The sequence below is a fragment of the Nycticebus coucang genome, chromosome X (assembly GCF_027406575.1).
Source record: "Nycticebus coucang isolate mNycCou1 chromosome X, mNycCou1.pri, whole genome shotgun sequence".
NCBI lineage: Eukaryota > Metazoa > Chordata > Mammalia > Primates > Lorisidae > Nycticebus > Nycticebus coucang.
This window is the reverse complement of record NC_069804.1, coordinates 105,071,250-105,092,860: the sequence shown is the minus strand read 5'-3', so window position 1 is coordinate 105,092,860 and position 21,611 is coordinate 105,071,250. Positions and strand designations below refer to the sequence as shown.

Genomic DNA, 21,611 nt, shown 5'->3' with positions numbered 1-21,611 from the left:
TCAGGATACCCAGATGAAAAGTAACACACTGGTGTTCCTGGGTATCTTGATCCTCTCTCCAAAACCCACACAGGTACACCAGAGGTGCTACACAGTAGCAGTGTGTTACTTTTCTCCATTAGTATGAAACTTATACTACCACAAGAAATAATGCTAAATGCTGAATATATAGAATGAATAAAGCATCAATCATTGACCTCACGGAGCTCTCCATGCAATACCTTTCCTGCTCACCTTACAAAAGTTACCAAACTGGCTGGGCCTAAGAAGCTTATAACTCCTTATGGGGAACACTTCCCATAGCAACCTTCCCAGGAACACTCACAGGTAGATAAGTTCCAGACCACATCATCCTGCCTCCCTCTCCTTCACCAAGGACAAAACTGACTTGATTTGGATGGGAGCCTGACCCACAGTGTGACAAACATGTAAGATGGCCTCCTAACTGAGGTGGCCTGACATGAAAAAGCTTTGCCCAAGCAGAAACAAATGGGGACCACAGTCTTCCCATCAGAAATTGGAACTGGGAATACAGAGAAGGTCAGGCAGTTAATATCATGAAAAGAAGGCAATTGATGGAGAGTCTATGTTAATACTGGAACATCAGTGTGGTACACCATGAATTTTGGCAGCTGAATGGAGAGAAGCTCATGACAAAAATAACTAGGTTCTAGTACTATCTTAGTTTGTCAAATGACCTCTCATATCAGCCTCCATGAGATACAGCTACACAAATATCCCTAGAATTCCTATGAGATTTCTAGCTCCCTCACTGCAATGTGTAACATGTTCTCCCTGCTTCTATCCAGAGTTACCTTTTTAAAAGGTAGGCCAGGTCACACCATTTCATTCCTCAAAACCCTCTAACAGCTTCCCAGATCACTCAGAGTAAAAGTCAAAATCCTTCCAATGGTTGATAAGGCTCAACACTGTTTGCCTCCACCAGACTAGCCTCCTTGACATTCCTGGAACATGTCAAGCATGCCCTCATCTTTGGTATTTGCCCCTGCTGTTTTCTGTAGCTAATAAAGTTCCTCTTCCAGGGTGGCGCCTATGGCTCAGTCGGTAAGGCGTCGGCTCCATATACCGAGGGTGGCGGGTTCAAACCTGGCCCCGGCCAAACTGCAACCAAAAAATAGCCGGGCGTTGTGGTGGGTGACTGTAGTCCCAGCTACTTGGGAGGCTGAGGCAAGAGAATCGCCTTAAGCCCAGGAGTTGGAGGTTGCTGTGAGCTGTGTGAGGCCACGGCACTCTACCGAGGGCCATAAAGTGAGACTCTGTCTCTACAAAAAAAAAAAAGTTCCTCTTCCAGTTAACTACATAGCTCACTCTCACACTTTTAGTCCTCTGCTGAAATGTCACTAAAGTCAGGGAGGCCTTGACTGACCATCTCCTCCCCAGTACATATTGCAACCTGACATTTTATATATACCTAAAAAAAAAAAAATCTTCTAACTTCCCATACTAGAATGTAAGCCCCATAGGGACAGGGGGAATTTTTTATATTTTTGAGGAAGAGTCTCATTTTGTCACCCTTGACAGAGTGTGATGGTGTCGTAGCTCACAGCAACTTCAAACTCCTGGGCTTAAACGATTCTCTTGCCTCAGACTCCCAAGTAGCTGGGACTATAGGCACCCACCACAATGCCCAGATGAGGTCTCACTCTGGATCAGGCTGGTCTGGAACCTGTGAGCTCAGGCAATCCTCCCTCCTCAGTCTTCCAAGTGCTGGGATTACAGGCATGAGCCACCATGTCCGGCCCCTGAGAATTTATTCTTATTATTCCTTTATAGGGTACACATGTAATATGTAAAAGCAAACCACACACTATTAGGAGTTATTTATTAAAATGCTCCAATTTAAGATAATACCAATGAAAGTTAATTCTTAAAGCTAAATTGTTTTTCTAAATTTATCATGTGATGGTAAATTAGAATAAATATCATGTGGATGTCTTCTTAACTACTAGAGGTTATCACCCCTAATGGATGGGCAAAGTCCTAAATTTAACTACACATAGCTTATGTGCTCATCAGAAAACGACAGGCTTTTCAATGTAATGATACATATATTCTTAAGATAGTATACTTTGAAAAATACATGCATGGATTTAAAGAACATATAGAATTTCAGGTGATTTTTTAAAATCAATAAAAATGCAGGCCCAAATGATGTTAAAGATGTCATAAAAAATTCATCTGAGTAATATGGCTAAGTTCTGTATAGCTACAAAAAATAAAGTTTTGTTTCGTAAGCTGGTAGACTGAATACAAAGATGTTTCTTATATTATCCTTTACACTTTTTGCTGAAAGGTTTAATGGTGGTTGTTTTAATTCAAGTCAGACAAATTTTGATGAAAGAAATGACATCAAAATATTTAGTAAGTGATGAGAGTAAAATGAGAGTGTTTTAATAAACTTTCCAAATTGTGAGATCCTACAAAGCAGTTGTTAAGTGCCCAGGCTCTGGAGATACAGAGAATGGATTGGAATCTTAGCACTGACACTTAACTGTGTAGCTGTAGAATGGAACAAATACTTAACCTCTCTTATCCTCAAGTTTATCTATAAAATGGGAACAATACTAAGAATGTTGTTACCTTGGTTGTGTATATATTTTTTAATGTCGTAGGACATTGCCTAGGGTTTCTTTTTACTATTTAAAAAAAATGTTTTGGGGCAGCGCCTGTGGCTCGAAGGAGTAGGGTGCTGGCCCCATATGCCAGAGGTGGTGGGTTCAAGCCCAGCCCTGGCCAAAAATTGCAAAAAAAAAAAAAAAATACTTTTAAAGATGCCTCTGCAGTATCCAAGAAGCTATGTGGCAATGGAGTTGAATTTCAAGATGGAAGTCTTAGCTAAAGATGTAAATCTAGGCATCACAGAGGTCATATATACCTATATTCACACCCACAGAAAATCAATCTTTCTCTCTCTGACAACAGTACCTGGCAGATAATCAATACTATATAAATGTTAAAATATCAATTATTACTACTTTTAATAAGCATTTCAGAAGTCAATTAATTTGAGCTTATTAAAATAAGTTAACTAACACTTAAATGCACATAGTTGGTGCTCACTAAAGGTTTCACAAATGAAAATAATTCTCAGTGCTTCTTTTTCATTTGTCATAAAAAGTAAACAGTAATTGAAAAAATATAAGAATTTATATTTCTCAGGTTATATTTAAAATATCACTGAGTAGATAAAAATAATAAAATTATCACTAAAAATTACAATATTTATAGTAATAATATTAGATTTGACTTGAAAACACTTTCAAATTTATTTATTCATAATTAACTTAGAATCAACTTCATCATGAACAAATAAATTTCATATGTCTATGAGCCATAGGAAAAGCCTTAAGTATATTACAATTATCAATTAGTTTTCCAGGTTACTCGGGCTTACATGTCCCTTCTCCACTTAGTCAATAGTATGTCCTCAAGATTCGCTTCTTATCCTCAAAGGTTTGGCTCTATTACAGGGCAGGACTTTATAGGAAAGGGAGCATTGGTCAAGTCATTTCCAGTCTAAACAAAACTGAAAAAGTATGCATGACAGGTGAGTGGTTTAGAATGAATTTATTCCAGGTATTGGGGCTCACACCTATAACCCTAGCACTCTGGGAGGCCAAGGCAGGAGGATCACTTGAGGCCAAGAGTTGGAGACCAGCCTGGGCAACACAGCAAGACCTCAACTCTACAAAAAATAAAAAAAAATAGCTGACAGTGGTGTCACACACCTGTAGTCCCGGCGACTCAGGAGGCTAAGGCAGGAGGATTACTTGAGACCCGAGATTGGAGACTGCAGTGATCTATGATCGCATCACTACACTCTACCCTGGGCAACAGAGCAAGACCCGGTCTCTAAAAAATATGAATAAAATGAATTTTAAAAATCTTCTATCCTAAACATGTACCAACGATACATGTATAAAACAATCCAGCAATATTTTTTTGCCTAAAACTATTGATTTCTACTTACATTATAACTAGCCCACTCTATTCTTCCATTGTAGTCCCTCATGTGCAACAGAATCCCACTAAAGCACATGATTGCATTCAGAGAATAAGGTGCAGTGGGGGGAGGATAATTCATTCATTAACCCCCAAAAGAACCATTTTCCCCTCTAGAGCAGGGGTCCTCAAACTTTTTAAACAGGGGGCCAGTTCACTGTCCCTCAGACCGTTGGAAGGCCAGATTATAGTTTAAAAAAAAAAAAACTATGAACAAATTCCTATGTACACTGCACATATCTTATTTTGAAGCAAAAAAATAAAATGGGAACAAATACAATCACACCACCTCATGTGGCCCGCGGGCCGTAGTTTGAGGACCCCTGCGTCTACAGGGTGGGGGAGAGATTGTTATTCTGTCTTAAATTCAGGTGTACATATCTCAACATATAAGGTCAAAAGCACAAAAGCAGTTTGGCGTCCCACACTGATTTTTTTTTTCCTCCCTGTTCTACAGGCATACTCCTTGAGTAGGAAAAAAAGTGGCTATCCATTCACTCACTGGCCAGTTGAATACAATTAAGACAATTAAGAGAGTGACCTATAATTACAGTCATAAACATCAGATTTTAATCTCATAATTTTTGCAACTGTGTAAATACTATCAAAAAAGAATATTGTGCCTCCTAGAATATTTCTCTCAACACTACAATTCTGAGGAAGAAATAAGGCCCTCATTGCTTCACTCTCAGTATGATTTCCCCCAAGACAGGTAACCTTTTACAATAGTGTTGAGACAAAGTAGTAGAGATGGAGTCTCTCTCTTTCTGAGAGCTGGTCTTACCCGCCTCAGCCACTTAAGAGTTCTAGGATTATCAGCATGAATCCCTCCACCCAGCTACCTTTTGCAAATATACTTAGGAAAACACAAGTCACACCAAAAAGATTTTCCAAAATCATTTTAATAAAACATTCGAATAAATTTCTGTTCAACTTATTGTTTTGTATTTCTGACTTTTTGTTTTGCCTAACCTCCAAGAAAAATATCCTGCTATACATAAAACAGAATGTGTTACTAAATATACCAGCCTCAATACACCAGTACATCAAACTTACAGAGAGTCTCGCATCCAGGTACCATGGAACTATAATAAATTTTAATTTAATCCAAGTTATCACATCATACTTGAAATAATCATTCAAATTTACCATATATTAAAGAAAAGTACTCAAAGATGACCAGGCAAAAATGAAGTATTCATTTAAACACAGTATGATCTTAATTTTATGAAAACATAAACCTATGGTAATAAGAGCAAATCACACAATAAGGGCTTGAACCGATAATTTGAATTCATAAATTACTATCTTTAGCACATTTGAATTAATCAATTGCTACATTTAGCAAGAGATAACAATATGAGAAAAATAAGCTGAATTCAAACACAAAAAAAATAAGTCTAATGTAAAAACAAGTAACATTTTTTTGGTCTGTTTATTTTTGTCTCTTAGAGGGCTCCCTGACTGCAACTGGTTACTCCTAATATGTAGATATTTCAGAAAAAAAGAAGCTCCACGCTTCTTCTTTAAAACGAGTTAAATAATAAAATTTCAACTTTTTCTGTAGCCTTTCTCCATTCGTCCCCGAATCATCCATCCTAGAGTGTTTCCATTATCTTGCTGGTAAATCCAATGAAGAGTCCAATTTGTCTATCGACAAAACCATTTAAATATGGTTAGAAAAACAGAAAAGTTTAAAGCAATTGGAAAAGCAGCGAATTGCCTAAGGATGCCAGTCGAGATTTCTTTGTTGAAAAATACTAAGTCCTAAAAGTAAACAGGTCAAAATTACTCATAGCTGGAGGTAAGGGTCTTCAGAAAATGAAAGGATGCGTTTGCTTCCTCAATCAGCAGATTTTAATTGTTCCCAATCTACAGTGGGATAGATGGGGCTTTAATCCTTGATAGCTTTAACGCTTAGGCTGTGGAGCTGAATCTGGAGCTAGCAAATGCTTTTCCTTTCCTGTCTTCTGGATGAAGTTGAAGTGACAATCGTCGTACTCCAGGGCGTCATCCACACTTTCTCTAGCAGTCCTTTGAGGGGCTTTATCCAGAATCATGTGTGCATTAACCGTGTCTAAAATATTCAGTTAACGCATTCGTGTCCTGCATGACACGAATCATTAATGTGTCAAGATTCTTTTCCTCCGAGGAACCTTGAAGGACGCCAAACACTTTAGCATATACTCTGACTGGCAGCGGAGTTGTTTGCTTGGCTTTATCTCAGCCATCCCCATTGCCGAGCATTGATTGGCCTCAAGGTAATACCATCAATTTTGTAAAGAATGCAATTTCGAGCCCTCTATGACTGTCTGATTATTCCCACAATGATGACCTGGTAAACTACAATTCCCCTAACCTTGAACACATTATCAACCAGAGTGGAAGTGAGCAGCTGGTTTACACAGAAAGGTATAACTTTCTCCATTTGGAGTCTGGGTCTGCGGGAATTCCTCTCTGGAGTTGCACTTCCCTCAGCGGGTTGGTCACTGCCTCCACTAGCCTCACCCTCAGCAGAAATGCTCCCACAACTTCTAACCCCACTCCTGTTCATGTTAAGGACAGCTGAAGAAAAGGAGGTGGCGTTTGGCTCTAATCAGGGAGCTCCACAAACTGGCTTTGAACTCTACCAAGGGCTACTACCACTTGCTCAGGGCTTGAAGACACCACTAGCTTCATGCCATCCGTGTAGCCAATCAGCTACCAGACTATAGCTGCCTCCAGCCAATCGGGGCCTGTCACGTTCTCACCAGATCCCCTAACTCTTTGGGGTGTGCTACTGGTTGCTACATTTTAAAAGTATCGCATGTAATTTCAAGCTTTTCTTGCCATGTTCACAAAAATGCATTTTTACTAGTCCTACTCCATTCATTTCTGAATGCTGCAACTTCCCAAGTTTGAAAGGAATAAAATCACAAAGCCAAAATACTTAGTTTCAGAAATAAATACATAACAATTATATGAGTATACAACTAGATTTCTGGGTAAACATGGATATTTAACTCTTAGCTCTACATTTTACATAATCAAAAAGGTATTAAATAATAAAATAATGTTCATATTCTTTAAATTGCCCATTATTAGAGATCCAATTAACTGTATTTTTAAATATTTATAACTTCACAGACATTGCTGTTTTATTATTAGACTTCTCAGAAAATCTTGAGGAGAAACTAATGTAATTGATTAAATTTATGCACAATTATATGTATTACAAATTGTAAGAATCATATCAAAATAAGAACCACCTACCTTACGGGATTGCTTGTTAAAGAAACTCTCAGGGATTCCAAGCAGTTAAGAAGTTTCTCATCTGCAATACCAGATCGTAACTCATGAACATATTCTTGTGAAGATAGGGTGCACTCATGTTTGCTGTTTTTCAGCCCACCCTATAAAATTAAAAAAAAGATACCATTTTAGACAAACAACATTGCTTTTTAAAAAGTTGAAAGTAAAATAACAAATAGAATATATAAATATCTTACTATAGTATAAAAATGTGTACCAAGTGCTAGGGTACTTAAAAATTTTTGATCACAGAATTAATGTCCTAAAATTACATGGTGTATATCTCGGCATTCTTCTCATCTTAATTTAAAAGGAATTTACACTGCTGGTTCTCATGACCTACACAGAATATGAACTTGAATTGCACAGTATCACTGACAGCAGAGCTTAAATTTACAATCTAGGCATTAGGATTAACGTTAGCTATTCCTCCTTAACCCAAAAGATGAATATTTAAAAATCATTTTATTAATTTTCCTAGTTAAATATTTATATTCAATTCTACAAAATACGTCAAAGAAAATTTAATCTAAAGCATTACCCCTAGCCCAAATCTATTGAAAGATATCAAAGTATCAACCTATCTTTAAAAACAAATGAAAATAGCTATTGAAATGTAAAACAAGTCTCCAAACAGCATGTTAATTAATCAAATCAGTCTAAAGCATTCGCCACTTCCCAACTATTCCTTCCTATTTCTCCCATGTTGTAGATTAATCCTAAAAAGTCATTAAATACATTTATCTGATGGCCAATAGTTTTTAGCTTAATTTCTAATCTACATGGATTGGTTCTAGAAGTCATTATCTCAGCACAGCCCCCTAGTTTTATCAGCCTTGTGATAGCTATGTAAATAGTTCAGGGAAAAGGCTGACGTTTAGAGGAACGTTTAGAGGAAAACGTTGTCAACACATTCACTGTATAACTCACAGTTTCACATTCTAGACATACCTAATCATTACTGCCCCTTTCCTATATTATAAATGTATACCCCTGAATTAAGACCAGTTGATTTGTACCAAAGTTACTGAAAGAAAAAAAAAAACTCTAGCTTAAGTCCCATCTTTCAAATTTATACAAATTACATTCAGTTTCTGCTAAATATCTAAGGATATTTATAAGGAAATATTAATATGACATCACAAGGATATATCATAGAAAACATAATATCATAAGGATATCATAAGGAAAAGAATTTTTCCCCATTGGGTAGAAGTATTATCATTAGAGGATATGGAACTTTTAAAAAAAGTCTTAATAATGAAAAACGTATTCTCTAGGGTTTCACACTATTTGGATTTTTATTGAGAATGCCTTCTCAATATAGAAATTCTTAATCATTCTTAATTTCTAAATTTAAAAAAATTCTATTAAATGGTAAATAAAGTCTGATAAAGGCTTATAAAACAGAGGGAAATTCTATTCCCTTAGCACTGTAGCAATATTATTGTTAGTACAGACATTTATAATATTCTGGCAGAGGTTATTATTTGTGTCTCTCTTCTACATTAGGAACTCACATATGCCAAGTGCTTAACACAATGCCCACATTTAGTGAGCCTCAACAAAAGTGCACTGTCATTGAATTTGTCCGTAACAATTACAGAACAAAGAATATCATTTTCATCTGTTTAGCTCCCGTATTTTGTGTAATGGCCACTGACTTGATTTTTCTTCCTTTGTTATGTTAGAAGACACAGTAAATTTTCAAGAATATATTGGATAAATCACCACATAGATAGCACTGTAAGTAATAATATCAAATAAAATCCTGTCCACATTCCTATAACTTATATACACATCTCTTACTCTACAAAGAATAAAAAGTAAATAATTAAAGCATAATTTTGAAAAATTAAAATTACACATTTTTGCTCAACCAACTTACTTTCTACAATAATACAAAGTACAGTAACAATGGCTCTATTTACTGTATACACCACTCTGAGAACTACTAGCACAAGAAATTAAAATTTTGCCACTCTACAGTCACATACCACTTGCATATAATCCTCCAAGTTATTTTTTAATTAATCTATAAAAAGGCATTACTGATCACCCCCTAGAAGCTTGTATACGGAGTTTATTCCTGTGGAATGACCTTTGTATTTTCCTATTTTTTCTTCTTGAGACTCTCACGTAACCCCCAACCTCTCCATTGCTGGCTCCCATCATTTAAGTCTTAGCCCAAAAGCCTTCCCTCCATGTTCTAGTTATCCTCATAATACCATTTAAAACATCATTTATACTTTTAGTTCCATGAAAGTTTAATCTTATTCAGTAATTTAGTTGTTTACTACATTTTCCCCAGTAAAATATAACTTCCTTGCCTGTCTTGTTCACCATTGTATCCTATGATCATAAGACAGTGCTTGACACCAAGCAAGTACTCAATACATACTTCCTAAATGAGTGGATGGGTAGATGGGAGGGTAGGTGGAAAGAATAAAAAATGAATAAATGGGGTGGCACCTGAAGCTCAAAGGGATAGGGCATTTCTAAGCTTAGTTTAGCTTTGCTTCAGTGTTATAGTTCTGAGTTTCTTTTTAAATGTGAATTGTTTATTCTTTATTTCAAATTAATACGAGGGCACAAATTTTTAGATTACCTAGTTCTCACTTCCAGGGTAAAGTTCCAGTTGTAAAAGAGCCCCTCACCCAGGGGCATGTTATACACCCTCACAATGCACACCATGGATGAGATCCCACCTCGTGCCCTCCCTCCTTCTGCCAATCATCTTCCTCCTCCCCCTGCCCCCATACTAGACTATATTTGTGTTTCATTGTTCATATGAGCAGGTAATTATTTATATAGTGGTTTCATATTTGCATTAAGTACATTAGATATTTTTTCTACTCTCGTGATACTTTACTAAAAAGAATGTGTTTCAGCTCCATCTAGGTAAATGTAAAAGATGTAAAGTCTCCATCTTTTTAATGGCTGAATAATATTCCATGGCATACATATACCACAGTTTGTTGATCCATTCATGGGCTGACAGGCATTTGGCATGCTTCCATGACTTGGAAATTATAAATTGACTGCAATAAACATTCTGGTACAAATGTCTTTGTGGTAAAATAACTTTTGTTTTTTGAGGATAGATACATAGTAGTGGGATTGCAGGATCAAATGGAAGGTCTACTTTTAATTCTTTGAGGATTCTCCATACTTCTTTTCAGAAAGGCTGTATTAATTTACAGTCCCACCAATAGTGTAAAAGAGTTCCCTTCTCTCCACATCCACACCAGCATCTGAAGTTTTTGGTCGTTCTGATATGGTCTAATGTCACTGGGGTTAGGTGATCTCTCAGAATAGTTTTGATTTGCATTTCTCTGATGATTAAAGACAATGAGCATTTTTTCATGTGTTTGTTGGGATTTTCATGTGTCTGTTGGGATTTTATCAAGCTGAAAAGCTTTTGCACAGCTAAGGGTACCACAAACAAAGCAAATGGACATCCTTTAGGTTGGGAGAAGATTTTTGCATGTTATGAATCTGAAAAAGAGAACTGATAGAATCTGATAGAATCTGATAGAATCTACAGAGAACTCAAATTAAGCAATAAGAAAAGTGCAAACAATCCCCTCTGTAAGTAGGCAAGAGACTTGAACAGTTCTGAGATTTTCAGTTACAATATATTCAGAGATGCTGAGTATAGAACAGGTAAACTGAGACACTATATGGCATGCTGAGGACAGCAGACTTTGCGACCTGGTTTGAATTACGGCCCTAGTCATTTACCTTCTTGTAATCTTTGGGCAGGCTATTAACTAATCTCTATAAACCTGTTTGCTCCCCGATGACATAGGGGTAATATATACCTACCCCCCTCAGGTTTGTTACGAGGATTAAGTGAGATAATGCATATAAAATGCCTAAAACAGGCATTTCATATGTGGCATCTCATAGACACAGAGAAAGCTATTCAGAAAATTTCATCTCCCTTTTTCTAAATGACTCTCTATAGGATTATTCTAACTGGGACATATGGTTGTGGCTGAGAGAATCTTTATGGACAACTATGTCAGCCCATCACCTTGTGGCTTACTCCATTCAAGTCTTAGAAACAAATTGAAATTATGAAATTTAGGATACCCTTTGTTTATAACAAATAGAAGCAAAAAGTTAAATAGAAGCAAACAGTTGAATGGAACATGACAGAAAATTTTATAGAACAAAATGCCTTTTACCACACTTGGAAGAACTTTGAAGTTCTGACATAAGTTCATAGTTGACAATTATGAAAACAAGATAGCATGTGAAGGCTGGCATGGCTCTTGAGATCAGCTCTTCTAATACTCTTATTATAGAAATAAAGAAACCTGGTGATTGTTCAAGTTCACATTATTAGTGAGATTAAAAGATTAAAACACAAATATTCTGGTGCTTGAGTCACTCCTTTCTCTACTATATGATGCTTTTTCTAAATATTGAATAAAAAGTTAAGGCAACAAGTATTTAGTTCTGAAATCTCTATTACAAAATGTCAAAATATCAAAGTATCTCCAGCATAATCAAGATGGCACAACGTAATATTAAAGAAATCACCTAAAAAACAAAACAGTGCAATAGATTAAACTAATTCTCACCACGCTTAATAAGGCTGTAATACAAAAATGGCTTATTATTAACATCCTGTTCTGATCCTGAACAAAGGAAACAACCAGATAATGGATGGATAATAATGGAAATTTTAATTAGCTGCTCTGTATGAGATTAATGAAAATTACCACTGTGCCCATTTGATCTTTAAAAAATAATGCAGGCAAAGTTAGCAATTAGTGTACATAATGCTATTCCAAAGCTAGGTGAACAAAAAGCTTTCCTAATTTGAAGCCAGTCCTTAATTTGAAAATCATTAGGTTGGAGATATGTCAGTGTGACTGTGTTTGTTTGTATTATTCTAATATGGTTCACAATAAGCCACAATTGGTTGGTTTAAAAATCACATATTCCCCTTACTGATGTGAAATGTTAATATCAAGACGAGACAAGTAATATACTAAGAAGAATATTTTAAGTTTGCAGTGGAATTTAGATTGACTTAGTCTGAGCCATGATCAGCCATTCTTTAATGTAAAAGCAGATTTACCTATAATTTGAGAAAAGGCGTCATAATTTTTAGCTGTAAAGGTACCTTACTGCAGACACTGGATAGAATTGTACTGATTGTACACAGATCTTTTTAGCTACAGTGTGCACACAGATAGTAATTACTATCAGTGGTGCCATCTTCAAATAGGAAGGATAATATTCTCATGAAAACTGTAATATTGTGACTACTATTGACCATGATTTATAAACCCTAATGTAGTAAAGTTTCTTTGGCTATTTTAATCAAATGAGTTTCTTATCTGTCATTATAGTTCTCTGAAAACACAATTTACATATTAACAAATTTGGAATTATATCTACAAGAGGGTCAGTGTTGTTCTTTGAGAGGTTCCTATAACTTTAAAAGCATAAGAAATCGAAAGCCATTTTCCTCATCATCAGTTCCTTGAGTTCAACTATGAAAAGGAAACACAAAATAAGTGCCCAGTCCAAGTGAACCTACCTATTTATTATAATAGTGATGTATTTGGTATGCTATTCAACTCTGAATATATCACAGAACCTTTAGAGGGCTTCTTTCCATTTATGTGAGAAAAACATCTCTTAAAGGGAGAGTATTAGAGTTAAGTAATCCATTTGTTAAGAAATACAAAAAAATCATTAAAATTATTACATTTAAAATAATTTATATCCAATTTACATTGAAAATTATTTCAATTGCTAAGTAATATAGGATAAAAGATACTACATATTATCAATTGAGGTGTGTAAGAAGAAAATCTATGCAGAAATTATAATATGAGATAATTTCATATAGCTTCATTTCTTATTAAAGACTGTTTTAAAATAAGGTACGTTCAGGCCAGGCGCTGTGGCTCAAGTCTGTAATCCTAGCATTTGGGGAGGCCGAGGCAGGTAGATTGCCTGACCTCAGGAGTTCGAGACCAGCCTGAGCAAAAGCAAGACCCCCATCTTTACTAAAAATGGAAAAACTAGCTGGGCATTGTGGCAGACAGCTGTAGTCCCAGCTACTCAGAAGGCTGAGGCAAAGAGATCTTTTGAGCCCAAGAATTTGAGCTACCATGCCATAGCACTCTACTCAGGGTGACAGAGTAAGATTCTGACTTCAAAAAAAAAAAAAAAACTGCTTTAAAAGAATAAATATTAAAAGAGAGAGAAAAAAAAATAACATGTCCATTTTTAGTAACCTACAACTTAAATTTAGTAATCCTTTCATTTATGATTGTAGGCAACAGAATACAGCGGTATTAGTAACACGTGCAACTTGGTCACCAACGACAGAAGCCACATTTTCCTCTTGTACCATACACACATTTATGGAAGTTATCTCAGGTATCATTTATCACGTCTTCAAAATTATGTGACTTATACAATCACCCACTTTATCTTATTATTTAACAAATATAAAGAAATGCATTACTTTGTCTCAATTTTTCGATTAAATATTTTGAGATATTGGACATATGCATGCAATTAGAAGAAATAATACAGAGAACTCCTGCTTAACCCAAAGGTAACATCTTGAGAATCTATATTATAACATTGCAACTGGGACATTTACATTGATAAAACCCAGCGATCTTATTCAGAGTCCCTTAGTTTTACTTCTAATTAATTGTGTGTGTGTTGTGTATGTAAGTAGTTTGGTGCAGTTTTATCATGTATAGATGTATCTATTCTACAACCACAGTGAAGATACAGAATAGTTTTATCACCAAAAAGATCCCTCATGTTGGCCTTCCATAACCAAAACCACCTCTTTCCCACTACCCTCCACCTCAGCCACCACCTAATCTAGTCCCTATTTCTACAATTTTCAAGAATGTCATTTACATGAAATCATACTGTATGTAACCTTTTCACCTGGGCTTTTCCATTTAGCATAATGCCCTGGAGAGTCATACAAGTTATTGCATGTATCATTAGTTTCTTCCTGTTTGTTGTCAAGTAGTGTTCCACAGTTTATTTAACCATTTACCTCTTGAAGGATATTTCATTTGTTTCCAGTTTTTGTCTATCGTGAATAAAACTATGAATATACATGCACAAGTTTTTTGTGTGAACTTAAGTTTTCACATCTCTGGAATGTGTCATCACTTTTTAAAAACCATTTGAAAAATATATTTTAATATAATTGCTTTCTTTTTTAATCCTATGTTTCTCATATTTTACATTTAAAATCATGATTCTAAGAAGGTATATATAAGCTTACCAGACTGTCAAAGTGCAAAGATTGGAAGAATAGTGAAAACTTTATCAACATTTGCTATGTTGGGACAAAGTCTATGACGATATTTTAACATAATTTTTTCCTCCCCGTTTTACCATTTTATAGATCCAATTCCAAGAGTACCTTTAGATGTTGTAAGAAAGCCAATTTCATAATACTTTTGAAGATTATAAATGTTTTCTATAGCCTAGATATAACTAGATTTTAAGCAGGTAATGAAGCTATAAATTGTAAATGAAATAAAAAAAATTCCTTCTACAAACAAAAAAATTACTCCATTATTTCCAGACCCCTGGCTTTCCAAACATTTTAGTAAGTAATATCCAACAAAATGAACACCCTGAATTTTATCAGTTCCTTGCCTACCTCCTGATGGGAGGTAGGTAGTACATCAGTAGTAAAATATCCAAAGGACAAGAAACAAGGAAAAGTAACAGAACAGCAACTAAGTGGCAGGTAAATAAATGGATGTGTGCCCCCAGCACTGAATGAGATAGACAGATTTAAAGATCAACAACACCTTACATTTCTATAGCTAAAAGAGCTTTCACAACTTTTCCTGCAAACTATTTCATCTGAATCTAAACACAGGAGAAGCTATTACTCAAACCATTTTTTTGTAGTTGTGAAAACTGAGTCATTGAGAAAACATGTCTTGTCTGAGACTACATAAATAGCAAGTAATTGTCAGAAGCAAGGCTAGAAACCAAACTATAGAGCTCCTTTCTGTAGACAGTACAAAACCATCTTCAAAGGGACACAATTTATTCCAAATGGAGGATTATAACCAAAAAAAAAAAGGAAAGTAGGCAAGTTTCTGAAATATCCTTACTCTTAATAGCTGTATGAATTTAGTCAAGTTACTAATTGACTTCCTGAGCCTTGGGTTCCCTGTCTTTAAAATTGGAACAATGTAGTATGTACCCTCAGGCTCATCATAAGGATGAAATAAGAATCCAGGTAAAACAAAATGTCTCAGTAAGTGTTTGGTGCCATTACACAGGGTGTCCATAAAGTTCGTGTGCAATTTAAAACTGCACACTCTTTTAAATTGCACACGAACTATATGGACACTCTGTATATTATTTTATCCTAATTTAATGAGTACTTTCTTTAATAATTGCCTAGTGGGAGAAGTACTTATGTTGTGAAGCTATTAGTTTTTATTCACCTAAATTATTCCAGCAGACAATGGGCTGCTACCTTTGTGAGATGTTTAGGAAAGGATTTCTACCTTAGGTAGGAGAAGACTATCATGTTTAAACTGTGTTCTGATCATCCATAGAGATCATTAAGGTGTTTGGGGGTCTATTTTAGGAGCTGTGGAGAGGATCTGCAAAAAGGAAGGCTTACTGGGAGAGTCCTCAAGTCATCTGCTCCCCCAATAATGAGGGTGCTTACACATTTATCTGCTTCATATACGCATATTCCACATATGATTCCTTATGGATTAGCTGCTATAAAATAACGTAATGTTTGAAACCCACTGAGCCAGATGATCTCAAAGGTCCTGCCCTTTTGAATCTGTGATTTGGAGTATGTCACCATCTGCATACTAAAGCAAAAGCTTTTCTTTTTTGAAGTAAAAATTTTAACTGACCACCATAGTCTATGTATACACACGGATTATCCAGGTTTTTTTTTTTTTTTGTGTGTGTGGTTTTTGGCCGGGGCTGGGTTTGAACCTGCCACCTCCGGCATATGGGACCAGCGCCCTACTCCTTGAGCCACAGGCGCCGCCCGGATTATCCAGGTTTTTAGTTTCTTCACAAAACTACACTACAGAGACAGACAGCATCTGTCTCTTACTGTGCACATGGCATCCTTTTATATTTGAATATTATTACTTAGCATTAATGGACTTCCCATGAAGTTCCAGGCACTGGGGGATAAAGTCAAGACATATCTTTGCCAGTACAGAGCTTATACTCTTTAGGTGTGATAAGGCACAATAAGGAGACCATTACCAAGCAATGCAACCAGTGCCCTGAGAGAAATAGATAAGGGTGGTACGGGAGTTTGAAGGATAGTGGACTTGACTCTCTTGGAGAAAGAAGTAAAAGTTGTTCACCTATGATGGATAAGGCCATTTAAGTCAGAAATTACAATAAACATGGAGTCATAATAGAACATGTCCTGTTTGGGGATTTGCTAATAGATCAATAAATCTGGAACTCAGAGCTAATGTTTTTCACACTAGGATCCTTGAACAGGGTCTCAATGTTCTCTGAATCATATCCAGTAATTTTTTAAAATTATATTATTTTGTTTCTCAAGATAACGTGATAAAGCTTAATATAAACTGGATCATCTAGATAGCAACCTTATAGCCAAGGACTGTCATGTATTCTCAGCATCCATATATACACTTAGGATCACAACATTACTGGGAAGTAGAACTTTAATTATCCCAAGCTAATAAGATAGACTCAGTATGAAAATGCATTTGTACCAAAATTAAGACCAAATGACATGGCACATACTGTACTAATCAAAATTTAACCATAGATCAGAGAACACTAGTGGCACAACTGGGTCATCCTATGGTACAGTAGGCACACAGAGCTCAAAAGTGCCTACACTGCAGTATATTTACAATGTGAATGACAATTTAGATTCACTAAATCATTTATCACTTAAAATAAAGCTAATTTAATTTTATTGGTTTCGTATTTTTATTAACATGTATATTTTATTTTATAAATTGTGTAAGAGCTATTGGCATAGTTTGTATCTTATTTTGTGTTGGTACATATTTAAACCACATAATTAAAAGTATTTTAAGTCAACACTGGGGGCTTTGGGAAGTCTTCCCTTTAAAAGAGGCCTATATTTTCCTCATATTTGAGAAACTACCATAGGTGAGAGGAAGGCATTGGAAGTGTTTGGACTGTGAAGTGACAAACATAGGTATATCTTCAAAGATAGTTTGGGCGGGGAGGTATAGAGAAGCAGCTGGGGGAAGAGAATGGAAGCAGAATGTACATTTCTTTAGAGGCTTTTAAAATCATTAAGGGAAAAATTGATGATGTGCTAACCATTATCATTGCAGTTAGGAAATACTGGATTAGAGAGTCATTTAAGACACAGACTTATTTCAACCCAAGGAAATGAATGGGAATGCTGGTATAGTTAAGAAAGAGGAACTAAGAGGCTTCCCAGGACTAGGCAGCCTTTCTGGGGTGTTAATGTTATCTACACTTTTACAGATCAGGAAGCCTGTGCTTAAAAAACCTGGGCAAGGGGCTTGGCGCCCGTAGCACAGTGGTTACGGCGCCAGCCACATACACTAAGGGTGATGGGTCTGAACCTGGCCCAGGCCAACTGCAACAAAAAATAGCCAGGCATTGTGGCGGGTGCCTGTAGTCCCAGCTACCTGGGAGGCTGAGGCAAAAGAATCGCTTAAGCCCAAGAGTTTGAGGTTGCTGTGAGCTGTGACACCACGGCACTCTACCCAGGGTGACATAGTGAGACTGTCTAATAAAAAAAAAAAAAAAGAAAAGAAAAGAAAAAACCTGGGCAAGATCAAATTACTATAGTTACTGGTAGAGTCATAATTTGATCCCAGGTCTGTCTGACACAAAGGTCTATATGCTTAACCACTGAGTACACTGTGTCTCCGTATTAATACTAACAAAGTTATGTTCAAGACTCACTGAGAATATAGAAAGTGAGAAGAAAAGGCCAAGTAAGAAACTTTGAGCCATGCTTCCTTTTAGAAGCACACAGCAAGAAGTACAGACAAGAATGAGTGAGAGGGAGAGGACATTTTAATTTGTATGTAAACAACTGAACATTGAATTTTCACTTTATGTAAGTTGACCTATAAAAATTCTTGCAACATTAAAGTGACCATTTATTTATAGTTAAATCAGTTCAGTTAGTCCATAAACATTTGGGTTAACTAAAGAAACTGACATCTTTGGAATCAACTAGTATTTTAGAGTAGAATAGTCTTCTGGTTAGTGTTTAAAAGAGGAATGATTTGTTTAGCTAAGTATATGTAAATTCTTAGAATACATGAAAGTGGATGCTTTTTGGTTTCATTTCAATAAACTTATTTCACCTAATTAATTCAAACACTTGTGTTTATTTTCTGCAGTGGTGATGAATTCATAGGCATTATTCAAACTTTTTGTGATAAATAAAATCTTTGTTGCATAAGAACCAATTTTAGTTCTCAAATAGTTTACAGTGAATACAACAAAATACTGCTTACTCAAAGCTCTAGCATAAGTTGAAAGAACAACTTTACAAGAATATTGAGCCAGGACTTGAACATATAGTCTTCATAGACTTTTAATAAAAGTAAAAACAATGTTCTGGCCTGTAAGTGCTACATATCATGTTAGAGATTCTATCAATGGAAACAGTAGTATAACATTACCCGATATCATGGTATTACTTTTATAGATTACTAACTGTCTATTTCTTCTGGTAACATTCTTCCCTCTAAAAACCTCAGTAGTGAATCTAAACATAAGAGAACACATGTTCTTCTTTCCCCAAAATAATTATTTTAGAAAAAATATTTCTTCATGGTCTACATTCCATAATTAATTATTTTAACATGTTGTCCACTTCTCCCAGAAAAAATTAATGTAACCCAACATACACATGCACACACCTCCAAAAGGCTTCAGTTCTGTCTTCCACTATCCAAAGTAGAATGTAGATGTTAATCATCTTCAATGGTTAATATTATCAGTAATCTCATTATAAACTTCCTCACAAAATGAAGGAGCCTTTCAACTTATCAAATATATTCAGAGAGGGTTTTATACAGCAAAAAATAAAAAGTACAATTCATAGGAAGTTTTAGGTGCATGTTTACTTGATATTAAATACAACAATTTATACTACCCAAATCTGACATCAGTTTGAAGGCTCAGTTGCCAATTCCACATTCCTTTGAACAAAAAAAGAAAAATTAAAAAAAAAATCAGCCATCTGGAGCTCAGTAGGTTAATATGCTATTCTGACATTTCCAACTAGTACAATTAAGGGCACAACATTCTCAAAAGAAAAGACTGATAAATGATGTGTGTCTTTGGGAAAAATACGGAATCTTGCAAAAATTAAAAACCTGAAGATTCCTTATGTTATTTCAAAAGTTGTGACATGTTCCTGTCAATTATTAGTAGTATTATGCAGATCAAACTAGTCAGGAATATAACAAGAGTTTCTAGGAGGAAAAGGCATTATTCAGGTCGGGAGTGGTAGCTCACACCTCTAAACCTAGCACTCTGGGAGGCTGAGGCATGTGGATTTCTTGAGCTCAGAAGTTGGAGACCAGCCTAAGCAAGAGCGAGACCTTATCTCTAAAAATAGGTCGGCATTGTGGCAGGGGTCTGTAGTCCCAGCTACTCAGGAGGCTGAGACAAGAGGATTGCTTGAGCCCAGTTGTTTGAGGTTGCTGTCAGCTATGATGCCACAGTGCTCTACCCAGGGTGACAGAGGGAGGGAGGGAAAGAGAGAGAGAGAGAAAGAGAAAGAAAAAGAGAAACAGAGAAAGGAAAGAGAAAAGAAAGAGAAAGGAGGGAGGGAGGGAGGAAGGAAGGAAGGAAGGAAATTCTAAGCATGAAGAGGAATCCATGTATGTCTCTGTTTCTCATATTAGATATTGGGCGTGGGGGGGGGGTGTAGAGGACACCAAGAGCCAGACGAGCTCTGAGCAAGATGATTTGCAGCTGGAGGGGGTGTGGGGGGAGGGAACGCTAGGGCAATTTGTCCGCAGGTGTTCAGTGCAGAGAAAGAGCCCGCGCCCATGGCCCATGGCGATCCTTAGGCACGCAGTCATTGTCTAATACTCCCCTCACCAGTCTTGTGCTGTCCCAATAAAAGGCTACTGCGGAGCCTGCTCGGGGCTACCCTGCAATCAAGGTTAGCCCGCCTCCTGCAAGCTTGTACTTCTAATCCACCTCACGTCTGGTTCCTTCCTGCAGCGATTGAGACCAGGGCCATAGGGGCTGAGACAGAAGGGGAGTGAGGGAAGGAGGGAGAGAGAGAGGGAGGGAGGCACCAGGGGGGAGCATGTGTAACAGAATGTGCACGTGCCATATTCCACTGGGTTTCCAAGTCCCATATGACCTAGAAAAATGTCTACTTTTATTCTATACCGCTGCATAAAAACCAAAGGTAAACAGATTACTCACTCCTGAGATTACTTACTGCTCCATCACTACTCTCAATAATCTTTTACTTCATCCATGGGTCACTGTAAGTTTTACTCATTCAGGAGATTTCTTCATGGGCAGTGCCTTTTTAGAAATGATTTACATGATTTTTTAGTAATGTATCTATTGTTCCATGTGTGATACACTTTGTATTTCAAGAATTTTAGAAAAGCCTAGGGTTGGGGGAGGGGCTTTATTTCATTCAATATATATTTTCATTTATTGAAGCATCAAAATCTGCATGGGGGAGCATTTTTATGAGAAATACCACATATAATAGCAAAATTATAGATGTATATCTATCTCACAACTAATTTGTGACAATTCAAAAAAAATGCCAGTAAGGCAAAACAGTAAAAAAAAAAATTAAAACTAATTTCAAACACTGCTGACATTCCAAAGCATTCAAAGAAAGGAGTTTCTCTTGGAACATTAAGAACTGATATAGGCCCACTATCAAATTGGCTAAGTCCCTGAAAGCAAAAGTAAAACAAAAACTAAAGGGCAAAAGTTCTTTTCTTGTCATAATTAGTTGCATGGCTTTACACAAACTACAAGCTGGTGGTGGTCAAAACCAACCAATCTAAAATACCATATACAGTATAGCATCTACGCCTTAAATGTGAACTTTGAAGAGTATAAATGCTTTGAGACCTTAAAAAGTACATTGTGTATATAAATTCTTATTATTTTACCTAAGAGATTGATTATTTCAAAGAACCTCTTTGCCCCTACAGTATATTAGTTTTTGTGGCAGTAGATAACCTTTATGCCTGCTTTTATATTTTATCTCAACCTGCAGAATGATTCAA

The 21,611-nt window shown here is 36.2% G+C and overlaps 1 protein-coding gene across 3 annotated transcripts in view; it reads right to left on the bottom strand.

The window, feature by feature from the left end:
- DIAPH2 (diaphanous related formin 2) overlaps positions 1 to 21,611 on the bottom strand; it is a 1,060,116-nt gene that overhangs the window by 806,677 nt on the left and 231,828 nt on the right. For all 3 annotated transcript variants that reach the window (XM_053581174.1, XM_053581176.1, XM_053581177.1), the window contains one exon: positions 7,276 to 7,415. In XM_053581174.1, the coding sequence (XP_053437149.1) occupies positions 7,276 to 7,415 (140 nt within the window). The remainder of the gene's footprint in view (positions 1 to 7,275; positions 7,416 to 21,611) is intronic.